Source organism: Scyliorhinus torazame, chromosome 12 (assembly GCF_047496885.1).
Source record: "Scyliorhinus torazame isolate Kashiwa2021f chromosome 12, sScyTor2.1, whole genome shotgun sequence".
Classification (NCBI taxonomy): Eukaryota; Metazoa; Chordata; class Chondrichthyes; order Carcharhiniformes; family Scyliorhinidae; genus Scyliorhinus; species Scyliorhinus torazame.
The window spans coordinates 215368262-215391198 of NC_092718.1; the positions used below are offsets into that span (position 1 = coordinate 215368262).

At 56.1% G+C, this 22937-nt stretch overlaps 1 protein-coding gene across 2 annotated transcripts in view; it reads right to left on the reverse strand.

Annotated features, from left to right (window-relative positions):
- The window catches only part of ints2 (integrator complex subunit 2), an 84270-nt gene that overhangs the window by 28660 nt on the left and 32673 nt on the right, over window positions 1-22937 (reverse strand). For both annotated transcript variants that reach the window (XM_072469930.1, XM_072469929.1), the window contains exons 12-16: window positions 22861-22929; window positions 20852-20986; window positions 18416-18592; window positions 8465-8573; window positions 7414-7515 (exon numbers count right to left, since the gene is read on the reverse strand). In XM_072469930.1, the coding sequence (XP_072326031.1) occupies window positions 7414-7515; window positions 8465-8573; window positions 18416-18592; window positions 20852-20986; window positions 22861-22929 (592 nt within the window). The remainder of the gene's footprint in view (window positions 1-7413; window positions 7516-8464; window positions 8574-18415; window positions 18593-20851; window positions 20987-22860; window positions 22930-22937) is intronic.

A 22937-nucleotide genomic window follows, 5' to 3' on the forward strand; every position in this document is an offset into this window, starting at 1 on the left:
GGGTCAGATCCAATTACCACCTGTTACCAGGCAGAGCTCAGCCACTTGGGACAATTCATCAGCTGCCAGCCACATCAATCAAACAGAGTCATCACTGAGGCCAGCCAATTTCCAATCACCAGTCGAAAACAGCACAGCGTTCTGGAATCTTCTTCTTTGAATTAAAGGCTCCTTCTTGCAGGCTGCTTTCCCTTAAGTCACAGGTTGGTAAACATCCATGGATCAAAAATGTGCCGACAAAAATAAATGGGAGAAAAAAGGTACTAGACAAGGAATAAACAAGACGGAACAGGAAGGACCCTTACATAGCCAAATCTGTCCTGCACACTTAACCTGCTGGGCCAATGGACAGTGATCGGAGGTGGAACTCTGCGTGCTTCTTCCCCTCTATCTCCGGCCTGGGTTGCCAAGCCCAATTTTAAGCATTCAAATCATTCCCCCAGTTGCGACTAGTTAACGCTGTAGAGACCTGAAACGTCCAGATTGGAATAGTCCAGTATCACAACAGGCACCATCTTCACCTACTAACCGTAGTATCCAGAAATTAATTCCAATAGAATTTTCTTTCAATGCAGCTGGATGAATTATACAATAATAATTTAGAACAAGATACATCTTCAAATACTAATAGCTAGGTCAAAAATTAGAATAGAAGGGCTAGGCTGCAGTTTGTTTTTATCAGAACCTGGGGCGAAATTCTCCGTTATCGGCGGAAATTCCGCCGATCGGCGCAAAAAACAGCGCAAATCCCACTTGCGTCACGTCATAAAAATGGGCTGATAGTCTGCGGCCCGAAATGGGCTAGCAGCGACGTAACGGGATCCGCGCTTGCGCAGTGGTTCACGCCATGCAGCGTCATACGCGCTGCACGGCGTGACGGCTCATAAGGCCGCGCAGCTCCCCCCCACCCGACCGGAACACCCGACCGCAACACCCGACTGGATGGCTGGCCGTCGCTCAGCCCCGAGGTTCGAGTCACGCGATGTGGAGGCGCTCCTGGACGCGGTGGAGCAGAGGAGGGACGCCCTGTATCCCGGGCACGGCCGCAGAGTTGCCCCACGCCACAGCCGGCGTCTGTGGAGGGAGGTGGCAGAGGCCGTCACCGCTGTGGCCCTAACACCACGGACAGGCACCCAGTGCCACAAGAAGGTGAACGACCTCGTCAGAGCAGGCAGGGTGAGCCTCCCCCATATCCCCCCTCCCCCATATCCCCCCCTCCCCCATATCCCCCCCTCCCACATATCCCCCCTCCCCCATATTCCCCCCTCCCCCATATTCCCCCCTCCCCCATATCCCCCATATCCCCCCTCCCCCATATCCCCCCTCCCCATATCCCCCCTCCCCCATATCCCCCCTCCCCCATATCCCCCCTCCCCCATATCCCCACCTCCCCAATATCCCCCCTCCCCCATATCCCCAAGTGAATCCAGCCCTAACCTTAACCTCTGCAATGCACGCGCAACCGATGGCGTGCATTCATATACCTGCCTAACACTGTTGCCTTTTACCCCTGCCACCCACCCCCCCCCCCCCACAGGAGAAGCGCGCACACAACAATAGGGAGCATGTGAGGACTGGAGGAGGGCCCGCTGATGAGAGGCCACTGACCGTACACGAGGAAAGGGCCCTGGAACTGGCTGGCGGACCTGAGGACCGGGAGGTTGCTGATGCAGAGGTCGGGGCCCCACGAGCAAGTGAGCCACCAACAGCCCGTCCCCATATCCCCCCTCCCCTATATCCCCCTCCCCCGTATCACCTGATCACTGCTTGATGTCTAACCATGCATGCTTCATTGTGTATCGCAGGACCAAACGTCCAGGCACCCATCCCCGCAGATGCAGACCGCCCGCAGGATGACCCTCGGAGACCACAGGAGACGGAGAGACCCGCACCCTCCAGCATGCGACGCCCGCAGGATGCCCCTCGGAGACCACAGGAGACGGAGAGACCCGCACCCTCCAGCATGCGACGCCCGCAGGATGCCCCTCGGAGACCACGGGAGACGGAGAGACCCGCACCCTCCAGCATGCGACGCCCGCAGGATGCCCTTCGGAGACCACGGGAGACGGAGAGACCCGCACCCTCCAGCATGCGACGCCCGCAGGATGCCCCTCGCACACCACGGGAGACGGAGAGACCTGGAGCAACAGGGAGACGACACCCCCGTCACGTGCGGGAGCGACCACCCAGCGATGAGGGGGGCAGCCACAGGCCCCCGTCACATCCGAGCCAGGACACCACTACCCAGGACACCCCTACCCGGGACACCACTACCCGGGACACCCCTACCCGGGACAGCACTACCCGGGACAGCACTACCCGGGACAGCACTACCCGGGACAGCACTACCCGGGACAGCACTACCCGGGACAGCACTACCCGGGACACCCCTACCCGGGAAGACGAAATACCGGACAGTGACTCAGAGTGGATGGGTGGAGACGAACCCCCACCCCAAAGTGCCATGGACTCAGAGTGGGACGAAGAGCACGACACAACGCCACTGCTGTCACCAACACCCTCCACCATCGCAGAAACACTCACCACGGTTGGGCACTTTAGTGATGAGGCGTCTGGTACACTCACTGGTGCGCACAACACAGCCGTCCCGGTACAGCAGGTGGAGGTAGGAGCAGCAGAGGGACCGGGCGGTCGGAGGGCAGCCCAGGCCAAGCGAACATCTGCCGCCCAGATGGATCCCGGGTTCCTGCAGTTACCACACCCACACATAGATCCGATGCAACCACCGACACGGAGACGAGCGAATAGGGTGACGGGTGGCTTGCGGCGGCTGCGGTCGCAGATGGAGGAGTCCACCCGCGTCCAGGAGCTGGGAGTGGTCCCGGTCATGCGTGCCACCCAGGCTGACACCGCACGGGTGGCGTCCGCGGTGGAGGCAATGGGTGCGACGGTGTCAGACATGGGGAACGGTTTGCGAGGCCTGGGGCCTTCCGTGCAGGCGGCGTCTGTGGCCCAGGAAATGGCTGCCCTCTCACAGGAGGCCATGAGCCAGTGCCAGCGCCAGATGGCAGAGGCGCTCAACGCCATAGCCCAGTCTCAGCAGGCCATGGCCCAGTCTCAGCAGGCCATAGCCCAGTCTCTGCAGGCCATGGCCCAGTCTCTGCAGGCCATGGCCCAGTCTCAGCAGGCCATCGCTGAGGGCATCGGCGCCAGTGGCCATGTGCGAGCTGGCGTCGCACTGTCGCAGACAGGGTTCGACAACCCCCTGGGCTCCATGGCTGCAAACCTGCAGACCCCTGTCGATACCAGCACGGGCCTCCAGGACTGGCAGCGCCAGATGTCGGGGGCGCGTCGGATGGCCAGTCCGTTCGCATCCCCTACCCATGTAGAGGCCTGGGGGCCATCGGGCACCCCGAGGGAGGAGGAGGTGGTGTGGTCCGTCCCGGCTCCCTCTGTAGGGGAGGTCCCGGTACACCGCGACACCTCGGACTCCCCCCCTTCCGTCCCAGGTGCATCGGGTGGGCAACGGGCAGGACAGGCTGGCAGCTCGCCATCCCAGTCGCCCGGGCCGCAGCCTGGCCCATCTAGGCCAGGACGCCTCAGGAAACGGCCGCCAAAGGGACGGTGTCAGAGGGCAGGAATCACAGGAGTCCACCTCCAGTTCTGCTGTACCGTCTGGGGAACCACGTAGACGTAGTCAAAGGGCCCGTAAGGCCAAACAATTAGACACTGAGTAAGTTGGCACGGGTGCAGGGCACAGATGAGTTTTAGGGGCTAGGGCACGTGCATGAACTCCTTTGGTTATTAAAGTCAATGTTACACCTACCGAAGCTGCCTTTGTGCTCTGTCCAAAGTGTGCGGGCGTGTCATGTACGTTGAGCGCAAGTGTGTGTGTGACAGGTGGTCTTACCTCAGCCCCAGGTGAGTCTGCCCCCTTCCCCCTGGGCCGCCATCAACATCCCCCGGGCAGAGGACGGGACCGTGCGCTGCAGTGTCACAGCCGCATGCAGGGATGGTCCGGGTGGATGGTGGTACTGTGGCCATGGGTCAGACATAGTCCAACGATGTAGAGCCAGGAGCTCATCGGAGGCGGGTTGTCATCATCCTCCATGGCCTGCGATAGACACGCGTCCACCCGCAACTGGGTGAGCCCGGCCCGTTGTGCCGCCGGTGGATCGGCAATTGGGAGTGGGGGGGTGGTGTGCATGCGGGTGGGGTGTGTGGGATTGGGGAGGGGGGTGAGGGTGCTGGGTGGGTGGATGGGTGGGGGGTGTGGGTGGTCGGCTGTTGTCATGGTGTGCGGTCTGTGGCCATACTACCCGATTCCCACGCCCATCTAGTCAGTGAAGCGGGCGTCTATCAGTCTGTCCCGTGCCCGCTGGGCCAGCCGGTAACGGTGGACAGCCACCCGCCAACGGTGGACAGCCACCCGCCTGTGTCTACCCCGTCTGCCCTGACCATTGCCCCCATCCCCCTCATCTGGGGAGGACTGGGCCTCTTCCTGCTGCTCCTCCACTCCGCCCTCCTCTGCCTGCGGCACATCGCCCCTCTGCTGGGCTATGTTGTGCAGGACGCAGCACACCACAATGATGCGGCCGACCCTATCTGACCGATACTGGAGGGCGCCCCCAGAGAGGTCCAGGCACCTGAAACGCATCTTCAGCACGCCAAAGCACCTCTCGATCACTCCCCTTGTCGCTACATGGGCATCATTGTAGCGGTTCTCCGCCTCATTGCGTGGCCTTCGTATAGGCGTCATCAGCCACGATCGCAATGGGTAGCCCCTGTCGCCCAGCAACCAGCCCCTCAGCCGGGGATGGCGTCCCTCGTACATGCCGGGGATGGATGACCGCGACAACACGAATGAGTCGTGTACACTGCCTGGGTGACGGGCGCAGACGTGCAGGATCATCATGCGGTGGTTGCAGACCACCTGTACGTTCATTGAATAGGTCCCCTTCCTATTAGTGAACACGGCCCTGTTCTCTGCAGGTGGCCGCACGGCGACGTGCATCCCATCGATCGCGCCCTGGACCATGGGGAACCCGGCAACGGCAGAGAAGCCCACGGCCCGGGCATCTTGGCTGGCCCGGTCCACGGGGAAGCGGATGTAGCGGTGCGCCATGGCATAAAGGGCATCTGTCACTGCCCGGATGCACCGATGTCTGCGATATGCCGGACAGGTCCCCACTCGGTGCCTGGAATGACCCCGTTGCATAAAAGTTCAGGGCCACCGTAACCTTGACGGACACGGGGAGAGGGTGTCCCCCGCCAGTGCAACGCGGTGACAGGTGTGCCAGCAGGTGGCAGATGTGTGCCACGGTTTCCCGGCTCATCCGGAGTCTCCTGCTGCATTCCCGGTCCGTGAGGTCCTGGTATGACTGCCGGGGCCGGTACACACGGGGCGCCCTCGGGTGCCTCCGTTGCCGTGGGGCCACGACGTCCTCCTCCCCCTCCTCGTCCTGTCGGTCAGGTGTCCCTCCAGCCTGGGCGGCTGCCGCCTGCCCCTCTGCGGCAGCCTGCGCCGCCTCTCTGGCACGCTCCTCCTCCTCCTCCTCATCCAGGGCAACATAGACATGAGCGGCTGCCACCACGGCGGCCAACATCGCTGGATGGTCTGAAAACATGACGGCCTGGTGGGGGGGGAGGGGAACGACGACATGTCATCATTGCCCATATCCCCATCTCCCCCCAGCCAGGTGGCATGGACCGCATGGGTCCAACTGTTGGAGGCTGGCACCTGGCCAGGTGGGCCAACTCATTTGCCCTCCCATCACCCACACCGGCACGGACCCCCTCCCCAATCCCCAACCCAGCACGGACCCCCCCCCAACCTCCACCCCGGCACGGACCCCCTCCCCAACCCCGAACCTCCACCCCAGCACGGACCCCCCCCAACCTCCACCCCGGCACGGACCCCCTCCCCAACCTCCACCCCAGCACGGACCCCCCCCCTAACCTCCACCCCGGCACGGACCCCCTCCCCAAACCCCAACCTCCATCCCAGCACGGACTCCCCCCCCAACCTCCAGCCCGGCACGGACCCCCTCCCCAACCTCCACCCCAGCACGGACCCCCTTCCCAACCTCCACCCCAGCACGGACCCCCCCCCCCCAACCTCCACCCCAGCACGGACCCCCCCCACAACCTCCACCCCGGCACGGACCCCCTCCCCAACCCCCAACCTCCACCCCAGCACGGACCCCCCCCCAACCTCCACCCCGGCACGGACCCCCTCCCCAACCTCCACGCCAGCACGGACCCCCCCCCCAACCTCCACCCCGGCACGGATCCCCTCCCCAACCTCCACCCCGGCACGGACCCCCTCCCCAACCTCCACCCCAGCACGGACCCCCCCCCCAACCTCCACCCCGGCACGGAACCCCTCCCCAACCTCCACCCCGGCACGGACCCCCTCCCCAACTTCCACCCCAGCACGGACCCCCCCCCCCAACCTCCACCCCGGCACGGACCCCCTTCCCAACCCCCAACCTCCACCCCAGCACGGACCCCCCCCCCAACCTCCACCCCGGCACGGACCCCCTCCCCAACCTCCACCCTAGCACGGACCCCCCCCCAACTTCCACCCCGGCACGGACCCCCTCCCCAACCCCCAACCTCCACCCCAGCACGGACCCCCCCCCAACCTCCACCCCGGCACGGACCCCCTCCCCAACCTCCACCCCGGCACGGACCCCCTCCCCAACCTCCACCCCAGCACGGACCCCCCCCCCCCAACCTCCACCCCGGCACGGACCCCCTCCCCAACCTCCACCCCAGCACGGACCCCCCCCCCCCCCCAACCCGACACGGACCCCCTCCCCAACCTCCACCCCGGCACGGACCCCCTCCCCAACCTCCACCCCGGCACGGACCCCCTCCCCAACCTCCACCCCAGCACGGACCCCCCCCCAACCTCCACCCCGGCACGGACCCCCTCCACAACCCCCACCCCGGCACGGACCCCCTCCCGGCATTCCCCCGGAGCCCAGCCTACTCTGACCACCCCCCCCCCCGCACACACACACAAGCCGAGACACACCTCTCCTCACGCGATCAGTCTGCGGCCACGCCATTTCCTGCCCAGAGCCAACCCCCCAGGCCGTCACTCACCTCCTCGCTGGTCGGCGTGAGCCTGGAGCACCGGGTCACGCCGATGAAAAGGAGGTTTGATTCACGTCGACGTGAACGGTCATCACGTCGACGGGACTTCGGCCCATCCGGAAGGGAGAATATCGGCAGGCCGAAAATCGGCTGCCTTGCGCAGACCCGTGACATTCTCCGCGGCAGCGGCGCCATTAACGCCCCGCCGACTTTTCTCCCTTCGGAGACTTCGGCGGGGGCGGGATTCACGGCGGCCAATGGCCATTCTCCGACCCGGTGGGGGGTCGGAGAATGACGCCCCTGATTTCCAATAGAGCCTGAAGACACGAGTGAAGCCTGCGCATTTACCTCCAAGCTCCTGTTGAAGCCCCTGTGCCTGGCGAATTAAGTATTTGATAGGAATCTGGTCCATCAGCGCTGCAGAGTAAGACTTGGGCTTCTTTTGTACTGCTGATATTAGAAATTTGCAAGAATGGAGGAAGTCAGTCAACAAGTCCACCAATGAACCACTTCAACAAAAACAGAGCCCGATCAGTAATCGTAATGTTGCAAATTTTTAAAAATCCAGGCTTTAAACAGGAAAAGTAAAACCTTCATTAGATCAACTCAGTTTAACAGAACAAAGGGACAACAAAATTACATTTGTATAGCACCTCAGGATGCCCCAAAGGGTTTCCCGCAGCCAATTAAATATTTCTGAGATGCAGTCATTGTTGTAATAGGAGAAATACGGCAGAAGATTTGAGAACAGTAAGCTCCACACAGTGAACAGATAATGTGGTTTTGGGACGTAGGTTGAACAATAGATATTGGTCAGGGCCTTGGGGAGAACTATCCTGCTCTTCAAAATAGTCCTGAGAGATTTTTTACATCCACCTGAGGGGACAGTTAGGGACTCTGTTTAATGCCTCTTCTGAAAAATGGTACTTCCGAGCCTTATTATACTGAAGAGTCAGCTGGATTTTGTGCTCAAGTCTCTGGACAGGAACTTGAACCCACAACTATGGCTGACACAGGTAAAATGGATTACCTTACGGTAGGGAAAAGACCATGTCTTTGTCTGCCATCCTTGGTGTTCAGCTGACTGGTCAACTGGTAAAGTTAAACAGAAAAATGTAAATAAAACCAGGCAGGATGCAGATTCAGGGATTATTTCTTTCAAACGCTGTACTTACGACAGGTCAATGAGGAGGAGGTCTGTGTCTGTGGAGGTGTGTGCATGTGCACATGCACAAGAGTGCACCTAACAGTATAAGAGAGTACGAGTATGTGTGACCAACATGCCTTTAATTTAAACTACTGCACCTATGGGATGAAATACTAAAGGTGGGGATAATGAGAAGAAAAAGGAAATTGGAAAGAAACCCACCCACTGGGCAAGGCAGGAACCCACACATACCTAATGGCTTAACATTGGACAGCAAAGTTTCCTCATACGACAGCGTGTAATAGAGAACCAGCAGCTGGGCCGTGATGCTGTGCCTCTGTCGACATCGGTTGTTCTCACCCTTTTATTTTTACAAGAACAGGAAAATGGTTAAAGTGGCTCCTTCTAAATCATTGACTTTGTAGTTAATAATGTATGACCGTGTAACCTTTTTACATATGCTCTTTAGTCACAACTTTAAAGCAAATCCACATTCAACAAAGTAATGAATAACAGGAATACTTTGTACAGCTAAACAGTTTGCTACATCTCGTCTTGAAGTGAAGGAATGTTCAGTGGAAGACAAAACCTTCACTGGGGTAGGGTGGCACGGCTGTGCAGCGGTTAGCACTGCTGCCTACAGCGCTGAGGACGCAAGTTCGATCGTGGTCCAGGGTCACTGTCCGTGTGGAGCTTGCACATTCTTCCCGTGTCTGCATGGGTCTCACCCCCACAAACCAAAGATGTACAGAATACGTGAATTGGCCATACTAAATTGCCCCTTAATTGGAAAAAATAATTGGTTACTCTAAATTTATTTTAAAAACTTTTCAGAGCTTTTCCTAGTTTAATTTATAATGACAAGCAGCTCTGAAGGAATAAGAGTCAAAAGCAGAAATTATCTGTCTTTGGATCCAATCAATCAGAATGTGACAATTCTGTACCAACAAACCTAACTAACATACATCACAGGGAATGGGCAATCTCATCAAATGTTTCCTTTCATCAAAATTGGCATTTAACTTTCTGATTCTGAGTTAAGGACTTACGTTCTACTCGGAAGCCCTTTATTGGGTATGATTCCAGAGACAATTGTCAACCATTATCTGAGTCACAATCTTCTCATTTGGCAACAAATATCAGCAGGTGATACAACACGTGAGGCAGCACATTAAACCGAATCCTGTCCTTACTCGCCATTACCCACTATGCACTCCAGCAAGGGAGTCACTCCCTACACACCAGCCTGGTACATGGATACTTGCATGGTATCCCTTAGGATGCCCAGGCATACCTCAGTGCAGATTGGAATTATCAGTGGGGCTCAGATAGAGCCTATGCTTACTGCGCCAGTTCACAAGACATTGGGTTGGAATTCTCCATCCGTTCCCAGCAAGGTCCGTTCACGGCAGCGGGATTCTCCGTCCATTCATGGCAGCGCCTTGCTCCGCCTGTTCACGGCAGTGGGATTCTCCGTCCGTTCCCGCAAGTGGGATTCTCCGTCCGTTCACGGCAGCCGGATTCCATGTCCATTCACAGTAGCGGGATTCTCCGTCCACTCACGGCAGCGGGGTCCTCCGTCCGCTCACGGCAGCAGGGTTCTCCGTCCGCTCACGGCAGTGGGGTTCTCCGTCCGCTCACGGCAGCCGGATTCCCTGTCCGCTCGCGGCAGCGGGATTCTCTGTCCGTTCACGGCAGCGGGGTTCTCCGTCCGTTCCCGGCAGCGGGGTTCTCCGTCCGTTCCCGGCAGCGGGGTTCTCCGTCCGTTCCCGGCAGCGGGGTTCTCCGTCCGTTCCCGGCAGCCGGATTCCCTGTCCGCTCGCGGCAGCGGTGTTCTCCGCCCGTTCCCGGCAGCGGGATTCTCCGTCCGTTCCCGGCAGCCGGATTCCCTGTCCGCTCGCGGCAGCGGGATTCTCTGTCCGTTCACGGCAGCGGGGTTCTCCGCCCGTTCACGGCAGCGGGGTTCTCCGTCCGTTCACGGCAGCGGGGTCTCCGTCCGTTCACGGCAGCCGGATTCCCTGTCCGCTCGCGGCAGCGGGATTCTCCGTCCGTTCACGGCAGTGGGATTCTCTGTCCGTTCACGGCAGTGGGATTCTCTGTCCGTTCACGGCAGTGGGATTCTCCGTCCGTTCCCGGCAGCCGGATTCCCTGTCCGCTCGCGGCAGCGGGATTCTCCGTCCGTTCACGGCAGTGGGATTCTCTGTCCGTTCACGGCAGTGGGATTCTCTGTCCGTTCACGGCAGTGGGATTCTCTGTCCGCTCGCGGCAGCGGGATTCTCCGTCCGTTCACGGCAGTGGGATTCTCTGTCCGTTCACGGCAGTGGGATTCTCTGTCCGCTCGCGGCAGCGGGATTCTCCGTCCGTTCACGGCAGTGGGATTCTCTGTCCGTTCACGGCAGTGGGATTCACTGTCCGTTCACGGCAGTGGGGTTCTCCGCCCGTTCACGGCAGTGGGATTCTCCGTCCGTTCACGGCAGCGGGATTCTCCGCCCGTTCACGGCAGTGGGATTCTCCGTCCGTTCACGGCAGTGGGATTCTCTGTCCGTTCACGGCAGTGGGATTCTCTGTCCGTTCACGGCAGTGGGATTCTCTGTCCGTTCACGGCAGTGGGATTCTCTGTCCGTTCACGGCAGTGGGATTCTCTGTCCGTTCACGGCAGCGGGATTCTATGTCCGTTCACGGCAGCCGGATTCCCTGTCCGCTCGCGGCAGCGAGATTCTCCGTCTGTTCACGGCAGTGGGATTCTCCGTCCGTTCACGGCAGTGGGATTCTCTGTCCGTTCAAGGCAGCGGGATTCTCCGTCTGTTCACGGCAGCGGGGTTCTCCGCCCGTTCCCGGCAGCGGGATTCTCCGTCCGTTCCCGGCAGCCGGATTCCCTGTCCGTTCGCAGCAGCAGGGTTCTCCGCCCGTTCACGGCAGCGGGGTTCTCCGTCCGTTCACGGCAGCCGGATTCCCTGTCCGTTCACGGCAGCGGGATTCTCTGTCCGTTCACGGCAGCGGGGTTCTCCGTCAGTTCACGGCAGCGGGATTCTCCGTCCGTTCACGGCGTCCGGATTCCCTGTCCGTTCGCAGCAGCGGGGTTCTCCGCCCATTCACGGCAGCGGGGTTCTCCGTCCGTTCACGGCAGTGGGATTCTCCGTCCATTCACGGCAGCCGGATTCCCTGTCCGTTCACGGCAGTGGGATTCTCCGTCCGTTCACGGCAGTGGGATTCTCCGTCCGTTCACGGCAGTGGGATTCTCTGTCCGTTCACGGCAGTGGGATTCTCCGTCCGTTCACGGCAGTGGGATTCTCTGTCCGTTCACGGCAGTGGGATTCTCCGTCCGTTCACGGCAGTGGGATTCTCTGTCCGTTCACGGCAGTGGGATTCTCCGTCCGTTCACGGCAGTGGGATTCTCCGTCCGTTCACGGCAGTGGGATTCTCCGTCCGTTCACGGCAGTGGGATTCTCCGTCCGTTCACGGCAGTGAGATTCTCTGTCCGTTCACGGCAGTGGGATTCTCCGTCCGTTCACGGCAGTGGGATTCTCCGTCCGTTCACGGCAGTGGGATTCTCTGTCCGTTCACGGCAGCGGGATTCTCTGTCCGTTCACGGCAGTGGGATTCTCTGTCCGTTCACGGCAGTGGGATTCTCTGTCCGTTCACGGCAGTGGGATTCTCTGTCCGTTCACGGCAGTGGGGTTATCCGCCCGTTCACGTCAGCGGGATTCTATGTCCGTTCACGGCAGCGGGGTTCTCCGTCCGTTCACGGCAGTGGGATTCTCTGTCCGTTCACGGCAGTGGGATTCTCCGCCCGTTCACGGCAGCGGGATTCTATGTCCGTTCACGGCAGTGGGATTCTCTGTCCGTTCACGGCAGTGGGATTCTCTGTCCGTTCAAGGCAGCGGGATTCTCCGCCCGTTCACGGCAGCGGGGTTCTCCGTCCGTTCACGGCAGCCGGATTCCCTGTCCGTTCACGGCAGCGGGATTCTCTGTCCGTTCACGGCAGTTGGGTTCTCCGCCCGTTCACGGCAGCGGGGTTCTCCGTCAGTTCACGGCAGCGGGATTCCCCGTCCGTTCACGGCAGCCGGATTCCCTGTCCGTTCGCAGCAGCGGGGTTCTCCGCCCATTCACGGCAGCGGGGTTCTCCGTCCGTTCACGGCAGTGGGATTCTCCGTCCATTCACGGCAGCCGGATTCCCTGTCCGTTCACGGCAGTGGGATTCTCTGTCCGTTCACGGCAGTGGGATTCTCTGTCCGTTCAAGGCAGTGGGATTCTCTGTCCGTTCACGGCAGTGGGATTCTCTGTCCATTCACGGCAGCGGGATTCTCCGTCCGTTCACGGCAGTGGGATTCTCTGTCCGTTCACGGCAGTGGGATTCTCCGCCCGTTCACGGCAGTGGGATTCTCTGTCCGTTCACGGCAGTGGGATTCTCCGTCCGTTCACGGCAGTGGGATTCTCTGTCCGTTCACGGCAGTGGGATTCTCCGCCCGTTCACGGCAGTGGGATTCTCTGTCCGTTCACGGCAGTGGGATTCTCCGTCCGTTCACGGCAGTGGGATTCTCCGCCCGTTCACGGCAGCGGGATTCTATGTCCGTTCACGGCAGCGGGGTTCTCCGTCCGTTCACGGCAGTGGGATTCTCTGTCCGTTCACGGCAGTGGGATTCTCCGCCCGTTCACGGCAGCGGGATTCTATGTCCGTTCACGGCAGTGGGATTCTCTGTCCGTTCACGGCAGTGGGATTCTCCGTCCGTTCACGGCAGCGGGATTCTCCGTCCGTTCACGGCAGTGGGATTCTCCGTCCGTTCACGGCAGTGGGATTCTCCGTCCGTTCACGGCAGTGGGATTCTCCGTCCGTTCACGGCAGTGGGGTTCTCTGTCCGTTCACGGCAGTGGGATTCTCCGTCCGTTCACGGCAGTGGGATTCTCCGTCCGTTCACGGCAGTGGGATTCTCTGTCCGTTCACGGCAGTGGGATTCTCAGTCCGTTCACGGCAGCGGGATTCTCTGTCCGTTCACGGCAGCGGGATTCTCTGTCCGTTCACGGCAGTGGGATTCTCCGTCCTTCACGGCAGCGGGGTTCTCCGCCCGTTCACGGCAGTGGGATTCTCTGTCCGTTCACGGCAGTGGGATTCTCTGTCCGTTCACGGCAGTGGGATTCTCTGTCCGCTCGCGGCAGTGGGATTCTCTGTCCGTTCACGGCAGTGGGATTCTCTGTCCGTTCACGGCAGTGGGGTTATCCGCCCGTTCACGGCAGCGGGATTCTATGTCCGTTCACGGCAGCGGGGTTCTCCGTCCGTTCACGGCAGTGGGATTCTCTGTCCGTTCACGGCAGTGGGATTCTCCGCCCGTTCACGGCAGCGGGATTCTATGTCCGTTCACGGCAGTGGGATTCTCTGTCCGTTCACGGCAGTGGGATTCTCTGTCCGTTCAAGGCAGCGGGATTCTCTGTCCGTTCACGGCAGTGGGATTCTCTGTCCGTTCACGGCAGCGGGATTCTCCGCCCGTTCGCGGCAGCGGGGTTCTCCGCCCGTTCCCGGCAGCGGGATTCTCCGCCGTTCCCGGCAGCCGGATTCCCTGTCCGCTCGCGGCAGCGGGATTCTCTGTCCGTTCACGGCAGCGGGGTTCTCCGCCCGTTCACGGCAGCGGGGTTCTCCGTCCGTTCATGGCAGCCGGATTCCCTGTCCGTTCACGGCAGTGGGATTCTCCGTCCGTTCCCGGCAGCCGGATTCCCTGTCCGCTCGTGGCAGCGGGATTCTCCGTCCGTTCACGGCAGTGGGATTCTCTGTCCGTTCACGGCAGTGGGATTCTCCGTCCGCTCACGGCAGTGGGGTTCTCCGTCCGTTCACGGCAGTGGGATTCTCTGTCCGTTCACGGCAGTGGGATTCTCTGTCCGTTCACGGCAGCGGGGTTCTCCGCCCGTTCACGGCAGCGGGATTCTATGTACGTTCACGGCAGTGGGATTCTCTGTCCGTTCACGGCAGTGGGATTCTCCGTCCGTTCCCGGCAGCGGGGTTCTCCGCCCGTTCACGGCAGCGGGATTCTATGTACGTTCACGGCAGTGGGATTCTATGTACGTTCACGGCAGTGGGATTCTCTGTCCGTTCACGGCAGTGGGATTCTCTGTCCGTTCAAGGCAGCGGGATTCTCCGTCTGTTCACGGCAGCGGGATTCTCCGCCCGTTCACGGCAGCGGGATTCTTCGCCCGTTCACGGCAGTGGGATTCTCTGTCCGTTCACGGCAGCGGTATTCTCCGTCTGTTCACGGCAGCGGCATGCTTCGTCCGTTCCTGGCAGCGGGATTCTCCGTCCGTTCACGGCAGTGGGATTCTCTGTCCGTTCCCGCAAGTGGGATACTCCATCTGTTCACGGTAGCGGGATTCTCCGTTCGTTCACGGCAGCGGGATTCTCTGTCCGTTCACGGCAGCAGGATTCTCTGTCTGTTCCCACAAGTGGGGTTCTCCGTCCGTTCACGGCAGCCGGATTCTCCATCCATTCACGGCAGCGGGGTTCTCCGTCCGTTCACGGCAGCCGGATTCCCTGTCCTTTCACGGCAGCGGGATTCTCCGTCCGTTCACGGCAGCCGGATTCCCTGTCCATTCACGGCAGCGGGATTCTCCGTCCGCTCACGGCAGCGGGATTCTCCGTCCGTTCCCGGCTGCGGGGTTCCCCGTTCTTTCACGGCAGCGGGGTTCTCCGTCCGTTCCCGCAAGTGGGATTCTCCGTCTGTTCACGGCAGCCGGATTCCCCTGTCCGTTCACGGCAGCGGGATTCTCCGTCCGTTCCCGGCAGCGGAATTCTCTGTCCGTTCCCGGCAGCGGGATTCTCTGTCCGCTCACGGCAGCGGGATACTCCGTCCACTAACGGCAGCGGGGTTCTCCGTCCGCTCACGGCAGCGGAGTTCCCCGTTCGTTCGCAGCAGCGGGATTCTCCATCCATTCACGGCAGCGGGGTTCTCCGTCCGTTCACGGCAGCCGGATTCCCTGTCCATTCACGGCAGCGGGATTCTCCGTCCGTTCCCGGCAGCGGGATTCTCTGTCCGCTCCCGGCAGCGGGATACTCCGTCCGCTAACGGCAGCGGGATTCCCCGTCCGCTCACGGCAACAGGATTCCCCGTCCGCTCACGGCAGCGGGGTTTCCCGTTCGTTCGCAGCAGCGGGATTCTCCGTCCGTTCCCGGCAGCGGGATTCTCCATCTGTTCACGGTAGCGGGATTCTCCGTTCGTTCGCGGCAGCGGGATTCTTCGTTCATTCACGGCAGCAGGATTCTCTGTCTGTTCCCGCAAGTGGGATTCTCCGTCCGTTCACGGCAGCCGGATTCTCCATCCATTCACGGCATCGGGGTTCTCCGTCCGTTCACGGCAGCCGGATTCCCTGTCCATTCACGGCAGCGGGATTCTCCGTCCGTTCCCGGCTGCGGGGTTCCCCGTTCGTTCACGGCAGCGGGGTTCTCCGTCCGTTCCCGCAAGTGGGATTCTCCGTCTGTTCACGGCAGCCGGATTCCCTGTCCGTTCACGGCAGCGGGATTCTCCGTCCGTTCCCGGCAGCGGGATTCTCCGTCCGTTCCCGGCAGCGGGATTCTCCGTCCGTTCCCGGCAGCGGGATTCTCTGTCCGCTCATGGCAGCGGGATTCTCCATCCGTTCACCGAGGCTGGATTCTCTGTCCGCTCACGGCAACGGGGCTCTCCGTCCGTTCACACCAGCGGGATTCTCCGTCCGCTCATGGCAGCGGGATTCTCCGTCCGCTCCCGGCAGCGGGATTCTCCGTCCATTCACGGCAGCGAGATTCTCAGTCCGTTCCCGGCAGCGGGGTTCTCCGTCCACTCACGGCAGCGGGATTCTCCGTCCGCTCACGGCAGCGGGATTCTCCGTCCGCTCACGGCAGCGGGATTCTCCGTCCGCTCCCAGCAGCGGGATTCTCCGTCCATTCACGGCAGCGAGATTCTCAGTCCGTTCCCGGCAGCGGGGTTCTCCGTCCACTCACGGCAGCGGGATTCTCCGTCCGCTCATGGCAGCGGGATGTTCCGTCCGCTCACGGCAGCGGGATTCTCCGTCCATTCATGGCAGCGGGATTCACCGTCCGCTCACGGCAGCGGGATTCTCCGAACTTTCCCGGCAGCAGGATCCTCTGAACGTTCCCAGCGGCGGGGTTCTCCGTCCACTCACTGCAGCGGATTCTCCAGTCCTGCTGCAGTGAATTGTAGATTTGGCTGAGTGCCAAATTCTCCGCCCTCTCGCTTGCAGCAATAGCGGGGCGGACTCGCAAATGGGAATCCTGGCCTTTAATTCCTAGGGTTACAAGGTGTAACTTCTCTTCCCTGATTTGCTGCAATTTCCCAATGAAGCATGATGCTCATAAAAGTTATTGAAACAAGATGATTTTTTAACTTATTAATTCTTTCTTGAGATGTGGGTGTCACTGGCAAAGCCAGCATTTACTGCCCATCCCTAATTGTCCTCGAGAAGGTGGCGGTGAACCACCTTCTTGAACTGCTGCAGTTCATGGGATGTAGGTACATCCAAATGCTGTCAAAGGAGGTCCAGGATTTTGAACCCAGTGATAGTGAAAGAATGAGGAGAAAGTTCCAAGTCAGGACGGTGTGTGCTTGGAGGGGAAATTGCAAGTGGTGGGGTTCCCATGCATCAGCTGCCCTTGTCCTTCGAGGTCGTGATTTTGGAAGGTGCTGTCGAAGGAGCTTCGGCAAGTTACTGCAGTACACCATGTAGTTGGTACACATTTCTGTCACTGTGCAGTGGTGGAGGGATTCAATCCTGGCCCCGGGTCACTGTCCGTGTGGAGTTTGCACATTCTCCCTGTGTCTGCGTGGGTCTCATCCCCACAACCCAAAGATGTGCAGAATATGTGGATTGGCCACGCTAAATTGCCCTTAATTGGAAAAAAGATAATTGCCTACCCTAAATTTATTTTAAAAAAAGACAAGAACACCCACATCCTTTTGTACATCTACACTTTCTAATCTCTTACCATTTAAGAAATACTCTGCCCATCCATTCCTCCTCCTACCAAAGTGGATAACTTCTAATGTTTTCAAGTTAAATTCCATCTGCCATGTTCTTGCCCACTCACCAAACCTGTCCAAATCCTTTTGAAGTCACTTTGCATCTTCCTCTTAACAAAAATCCCCATCTATCTTAACGACATCCGTAATCTCCACATCCAAATCATTGATCAATGTTGTGTACAGTGGGGGCCTCGGAGTACTGATACCTGCGGTCCTCCACTACTCACAGCCTGCAACACGAGAATTACCCGTTCATTCCTACTCGGTTTTCTGTATGCTAACCAATCCTTCATCCATGCCAGTATATTACCTCCTATTCCATGTGTTTTAATTTTGCTAATCAACCTCCTGGGAGGGACTTCATTAAAAGCCTTCTGAAATTTCAAGCCCACTGACTCTCCTTTATCAATTCTGTGCGCCACATCCACAATTGGATGGAGGGACTGCACGGTAGCATAGTGGTTAGCATAATTGGTTCACAGCTCCAGGGTCCCAGGTTTGGGTCACTGTCTGTGCGGAGTTTGCACGTTCTCCCCGTGTGTGCGTGGGTTTCCTCCGGGTGCTCCGGTTTCCTCCCACAGTCCAAAGATGTGCAGGTTAAATGGATTGGCTACGCTAAATTGCCCTTAGTGTCCAATAAGGTTAGGTGGGGTTACTAGGATAGGTTGGAAGTGTGGGCTTAAGTGGGGTGCTCTTTCCAAGGGCCGGTGCAGACTCGATGGGCCGAATGGCCTCCTTCTGCACTGTAAATTCTATAATTCTATGATTAACCCCAACAGGGTCGTAAAACATGATTTCCATATTTAAGTGGCGGTGAATTGTACTGAAAATTCTGCAATCATCAGCGAGCATCCCTACTTCCGATTTTAGGATGCATGGAAGGTCAAATCTGGAAACATGATGTATTTGAAGAGAGAGCAGGCCACTGTCTCGGAACTGTGACGGGTGGCGGGGACACGGGTTAGGTTAGCAATCTTTATCAGGTTTCCATGTTCATGTTGATGGTATACTGTACCTTGTTGATACATTAGGAAATGCTAGAAAATGGTATTAAAACAAGTGGCTAGTTTGTTTTTTGTCTGGAGCCAAGGCAATGGGCTGAATGGCCTGTTTCTGTGCTGTCACCTTTCTCTGGTTTTAAGCTGCAGCATAACCACTATTTTAAATTTCATTTCAAACATGCTGGTTGCAGAGATGCTGGTCTCACCCAGGTAAGGCCGTTGAACACATTGAGGACCTCCTGCTCTGTGATTGGTTGGTTTGTGGCTTCAGGATTAGCCTTGGACGCAGGCGTTAAGATGGAGTTGATGTAAACATCGATCAGAGGAATTAGCTGAGGGTGCAGAGGGGTTGTAGTTTCACACATCTGTCGGTAAATCCAATCCTAAAGGTGAAATCAACAAACAATTTTTAAATATATACTATTTATTCCCACCAGCTTTCAAAGGAAATGCTTTGTCACTGGATATTAGAAACTAGAATGCAGACAGGATTTCCAATGCAAGTTTGGAAACGACTACATGCTGAATGGGACCTTGGCACTTTTCTCACACACTAAAAGTGAGAAGGACAATTACTTATTTTACTAAGGTCTCTAAGAGCAGAAATATTCATCGTCTTGGTTGAATTCAATCTCAGATGCTTGCATGTTAGATATTCATAGGAAAAGAATAAGTATAGGGGATTGGTCATTTATCCCCTTGAGCTTGCTTGACCATTCAATAAGATCATAGTTGAAACTCCACTCTCCTATATCTTCAATGACCCAACCTCCACTGTTGGAAGAAATTTTGAAGGGTTGGGAACCCTTTGAGGGAAGAAAAATCCCCTTCATCTTAGTCTTAAATGGGAGACCTGCTTATTTCTAAACTGTGTCCTCTAGTTCTAGGGGAAAACATCCTTTCGACATCTCCTCTGTCAAACTCCCACAGAATCTTATAATGTTTCAAGAAGATCACCTCCCATTCTTCTAAACTAGCGAAGCTTCTTTGAACTGCTTCCAATGCAATTATGTCCCTCAAGGGTGTGGTCCCACCAATGTACTACATAGTAGTAAAAAGGCTTTCCTTCTCCATTCCCCCTTGTAAAAGAGGCCAATATTCCATTTGTCTTCCTAATCACTTGCTGCACCTGCACGCTAATGTTTTGTGCTTTATGTACAGGGACACCTGATCCCTCTGTATCCGAGCATTTTGCAGTCTCTTACTATTTAAATAATATTCTGCTTTTCGATTTTCCTGCCAAGTGGACAACCATTTACTTTTTCTCATGAGTAATTCCCCAGTCTCATCCTCTGAGGGACAATGCTGAGTTTAGGTACTCTTCACCTTTTTAATACTTCTGGAAGCTTTTACTCTTTTTAAAATTTCTTGTCAGTTGGACTTTCGGTGGCAATATTTGGGAGGAGGTCGCACATTGGGTAGTTCCCGTCAGAGTCCTTGGTTTTTTTTGGGGGGGGGGGCGGGAAAGAGACCCCCCCGATTCGGCTGATAGGGAATGTGCGGGAGGCTGGAGGGCCCGGTAAAACGGGCAAGAGTTATTGCTCATTTGATGTGCTCGAGGGCTGATGTGGTGCTGTTGCAGGAGACTTACATGTGCGTGGAGGACCAGGTAATGCTCTGTAAGGGTTAGGTAAGCCAGGTGTTTCACTGGGGCTTTGACAGTAATGCCTGGGGGTGGCAATCCTGATCAACAAGAGAGTCCAATTTCAGATGCAGAAGGCGGTGGCGGATCAGGGGGGGCAGATATGTGATGGTCTTGGATCCGAACATGGACCGCTCCATTTGGGGCGGGGAGGGGGCGAGAGTTGTTGGCGGCGTTTATGAGAGAGATGGGTGGTGGGGGGTAATTGTGGTAGTTTCTGCACCCGTGGGGGCAAGGAGTTCTCCTTTTTCTCACTGATGCACAAGGTCTAATCATGCATTGAATTCTTTATTATGGGGAGGTCTATTTTGCCAGTGGTTTGGGAGCGGAATATTCTGCAATCGTTATTTCAGATCATGGTAGATATGGTGTTGGAAGCTGGCCTGGAATTTCGATGCAGGGCTGTTAGCAGATCTGGGGTTTTGTGTGAGGGTGGCAAGGCCAATTGATGAGTATGTAGGGTTTAACAAAAATATTCCTTAAAAATATTAAAAAATATATATATTTGTTAGTTTTCCCTGATACGCCAATGTATCCCTCTTTAGATGTTTTAATCTGGTTTCTAAAGTTTTCCCAACCTTCTGACCTACCATCAATCTTTGCAGTAATGCAAGTCTTTTCTTTCAATTTGATAAAATCTTTAACTTCCTTGGTTAGCCATGGAGGATGCATTCTCTCATACAGCCTTTGTTCTCAATGGAATATCAACAGTTAAGTACAGATATTCCATATTCGTGTCTACAGAATCTCCACATCATCTGCAACAGCCATTACAGGAAAAGTACAGCCAGAGAAATTAAGATGCACTTCATATACCAGTTCATTTTTAATGGACGTTCAGGTTATTCTCCCTGCTCCGTACTCAACTGCATCACCATCTTCTTTAATAAAAATAATCTTGATTTCATCAACTGACCGTGGGTAATGGCAGTGGACAAATTACAAGTCCATAATGTAGGAAATAAATGAGTACATAAATGCAGTAAAAGTACTTCAGTACCTTGATGGAAACCTTGTGTTTTGTGAAAGCACGGCTTCTTAACAATTGGTAAATACAGTGTATGGGCAAGAACCCAGTGATGGTAGCACTCAGGTTGCTGGTTACAGGCACTCGCACAGCATGGGCAGTTACTACCTAGAATGAGAAAGAATTACGAGAATGTGATTAGCAGGTCATTCAAAATTGAAGTCTCCTGTATCAGAATTTATCCCACACCCTGCATCGCACAATGGCAGGAAGGTGGTTTCCATTTTTCATCCTTCTGCCTGCTCAAAGTCCTGAGCTTAGGCCTGTAGGAAATGCTGAGGTACTTCACATCTGGCTAAGCAAGCGTCAGCAGGGTGAACCATGACTACACGTGGCCTGGTAACGGACTATGGAGAGGTACCAGATAACGTCTGGAAATGCACCAATTCTCCCAATAGCTAGACATTCGACTAAATGATGTGGCAACAGAGACTGGGTGAAAGGCATTTTTGCATATTCACACTCAGGCTCTCAATATACATTGAAAACAAAGAGAAAAATAAATCTTCAAACATTATGAAAAGCAAGAATGGTTGGTTTCCGAGTCCCCAGTTGATTAAGGTATCCTTGCCTGCTTGATGTCTCAGGCATCCTGGAAAGCAACGGAAGGCACACTGCCACCACACTGGGCATTAGGCGGCATTTGTACTTCCAAGGAGCGAAGATATGAAGTGATACAAGAAAAACAGAAAAAAAATCTTACTTTCTAAAGGTTAGGGTTTCCATCGAACTTGTCTGGGTTCTGCACTGTCGCCCACATACAAGCAAAGATAAAGCCAGTTGTACTCACAAAACAGCCCTGTGACTTATCACTTTTTTATGCCCAATTAAAAACTTGATATAGTTATTTTCTTCAAGTTTGCACTGACCTCTCCGGACTCGTGCTATGGTACATCTCTATAGCACTGCTTGTGTGTTACTTTGCTCAAACGGCAGTGGATTATGTGGGAGCTGAGATAGCGAGCATTATAGTAGGGAAATGCTGGTGTCAGATAACAAAGAATACAGCACACGGCCTTCGGCCCTCCAAGCCTGCGCCGACCTTGGTGCCTGCCTGAACTAAAACCGTGTGCACTTACGGAGGCTGTATCCTTCCATTCCCACCCTATTCATATATTTTTTTAAACATCCACACACATGCATGTTTCACGTGGGATTCACTGGATGACATTGGGGCTGGTTTAGCAAAGTGGGCTAAAACAGCTGGCTTGTAATGCAGAACAAGGCAGCAGCGCGGGTTCAATTCCCGTACCGGCCTCCCCGAACAGGCGCCGGAATGTGGCGACTAGGGGCTTTTCACAGTAACTTCATTGAAGCCTACTTGTGACAAGAAGCGATTATTATATTATTATTAGATGTGAGAATTCTGCTCACCGTTTCCCCATACAAGCCCAATACTGTGACCACAACATTGCCGCAACTCAAATCAGCTATCTCAATACCAGGATTGAAACTGGTACTGGCTGAATCTGTATCGCTTAGTGCTCGAGGAAAGAAGATTTCCCATCAGTAGATCACTGGAGCTTGGACAACAGTATTTGTGTATAATGGCTAGGTGGAGTGTGAGCAATGTTCCAGGTTGTAGTCATAAATCGTTAAACTGAAATCCTGACCATCAGATTTGATGGTTCAACTGAATTTCAAAAATCCCGTGGCACTATTCAAAGCATATCTTGGTCTTCTGGATAATGCTGCTCCCTCAACCACCAGTCAAAAATGGATTAACTAGTTATTCAGTTCATTCCTGCATGGGGCTTGATGCAAAAAAACTGATGCCACATTTGCTTACTTAGCAACAATGACTTCATTTCAAAATAGCTTCTTCTTGTGTGTCACACACTTGGGGATGTTTCTGCGAGATGTCTCAAATCAAGTACAATGAGATATGCGATTCAAAACGGAAGAGAATTGAAACCTTTACAGGCACTGGTCGTGCTCCTGTGTACATATTTAAAGGTAAACAGCGCAAGCTGTGGGCTCACCTGCTCTGTGAATATCTCCTGTGTGAAGATGGTTTTCATCCTGTTCAGTGAGCTTGGTTTAATTGCAATCTAAAGCA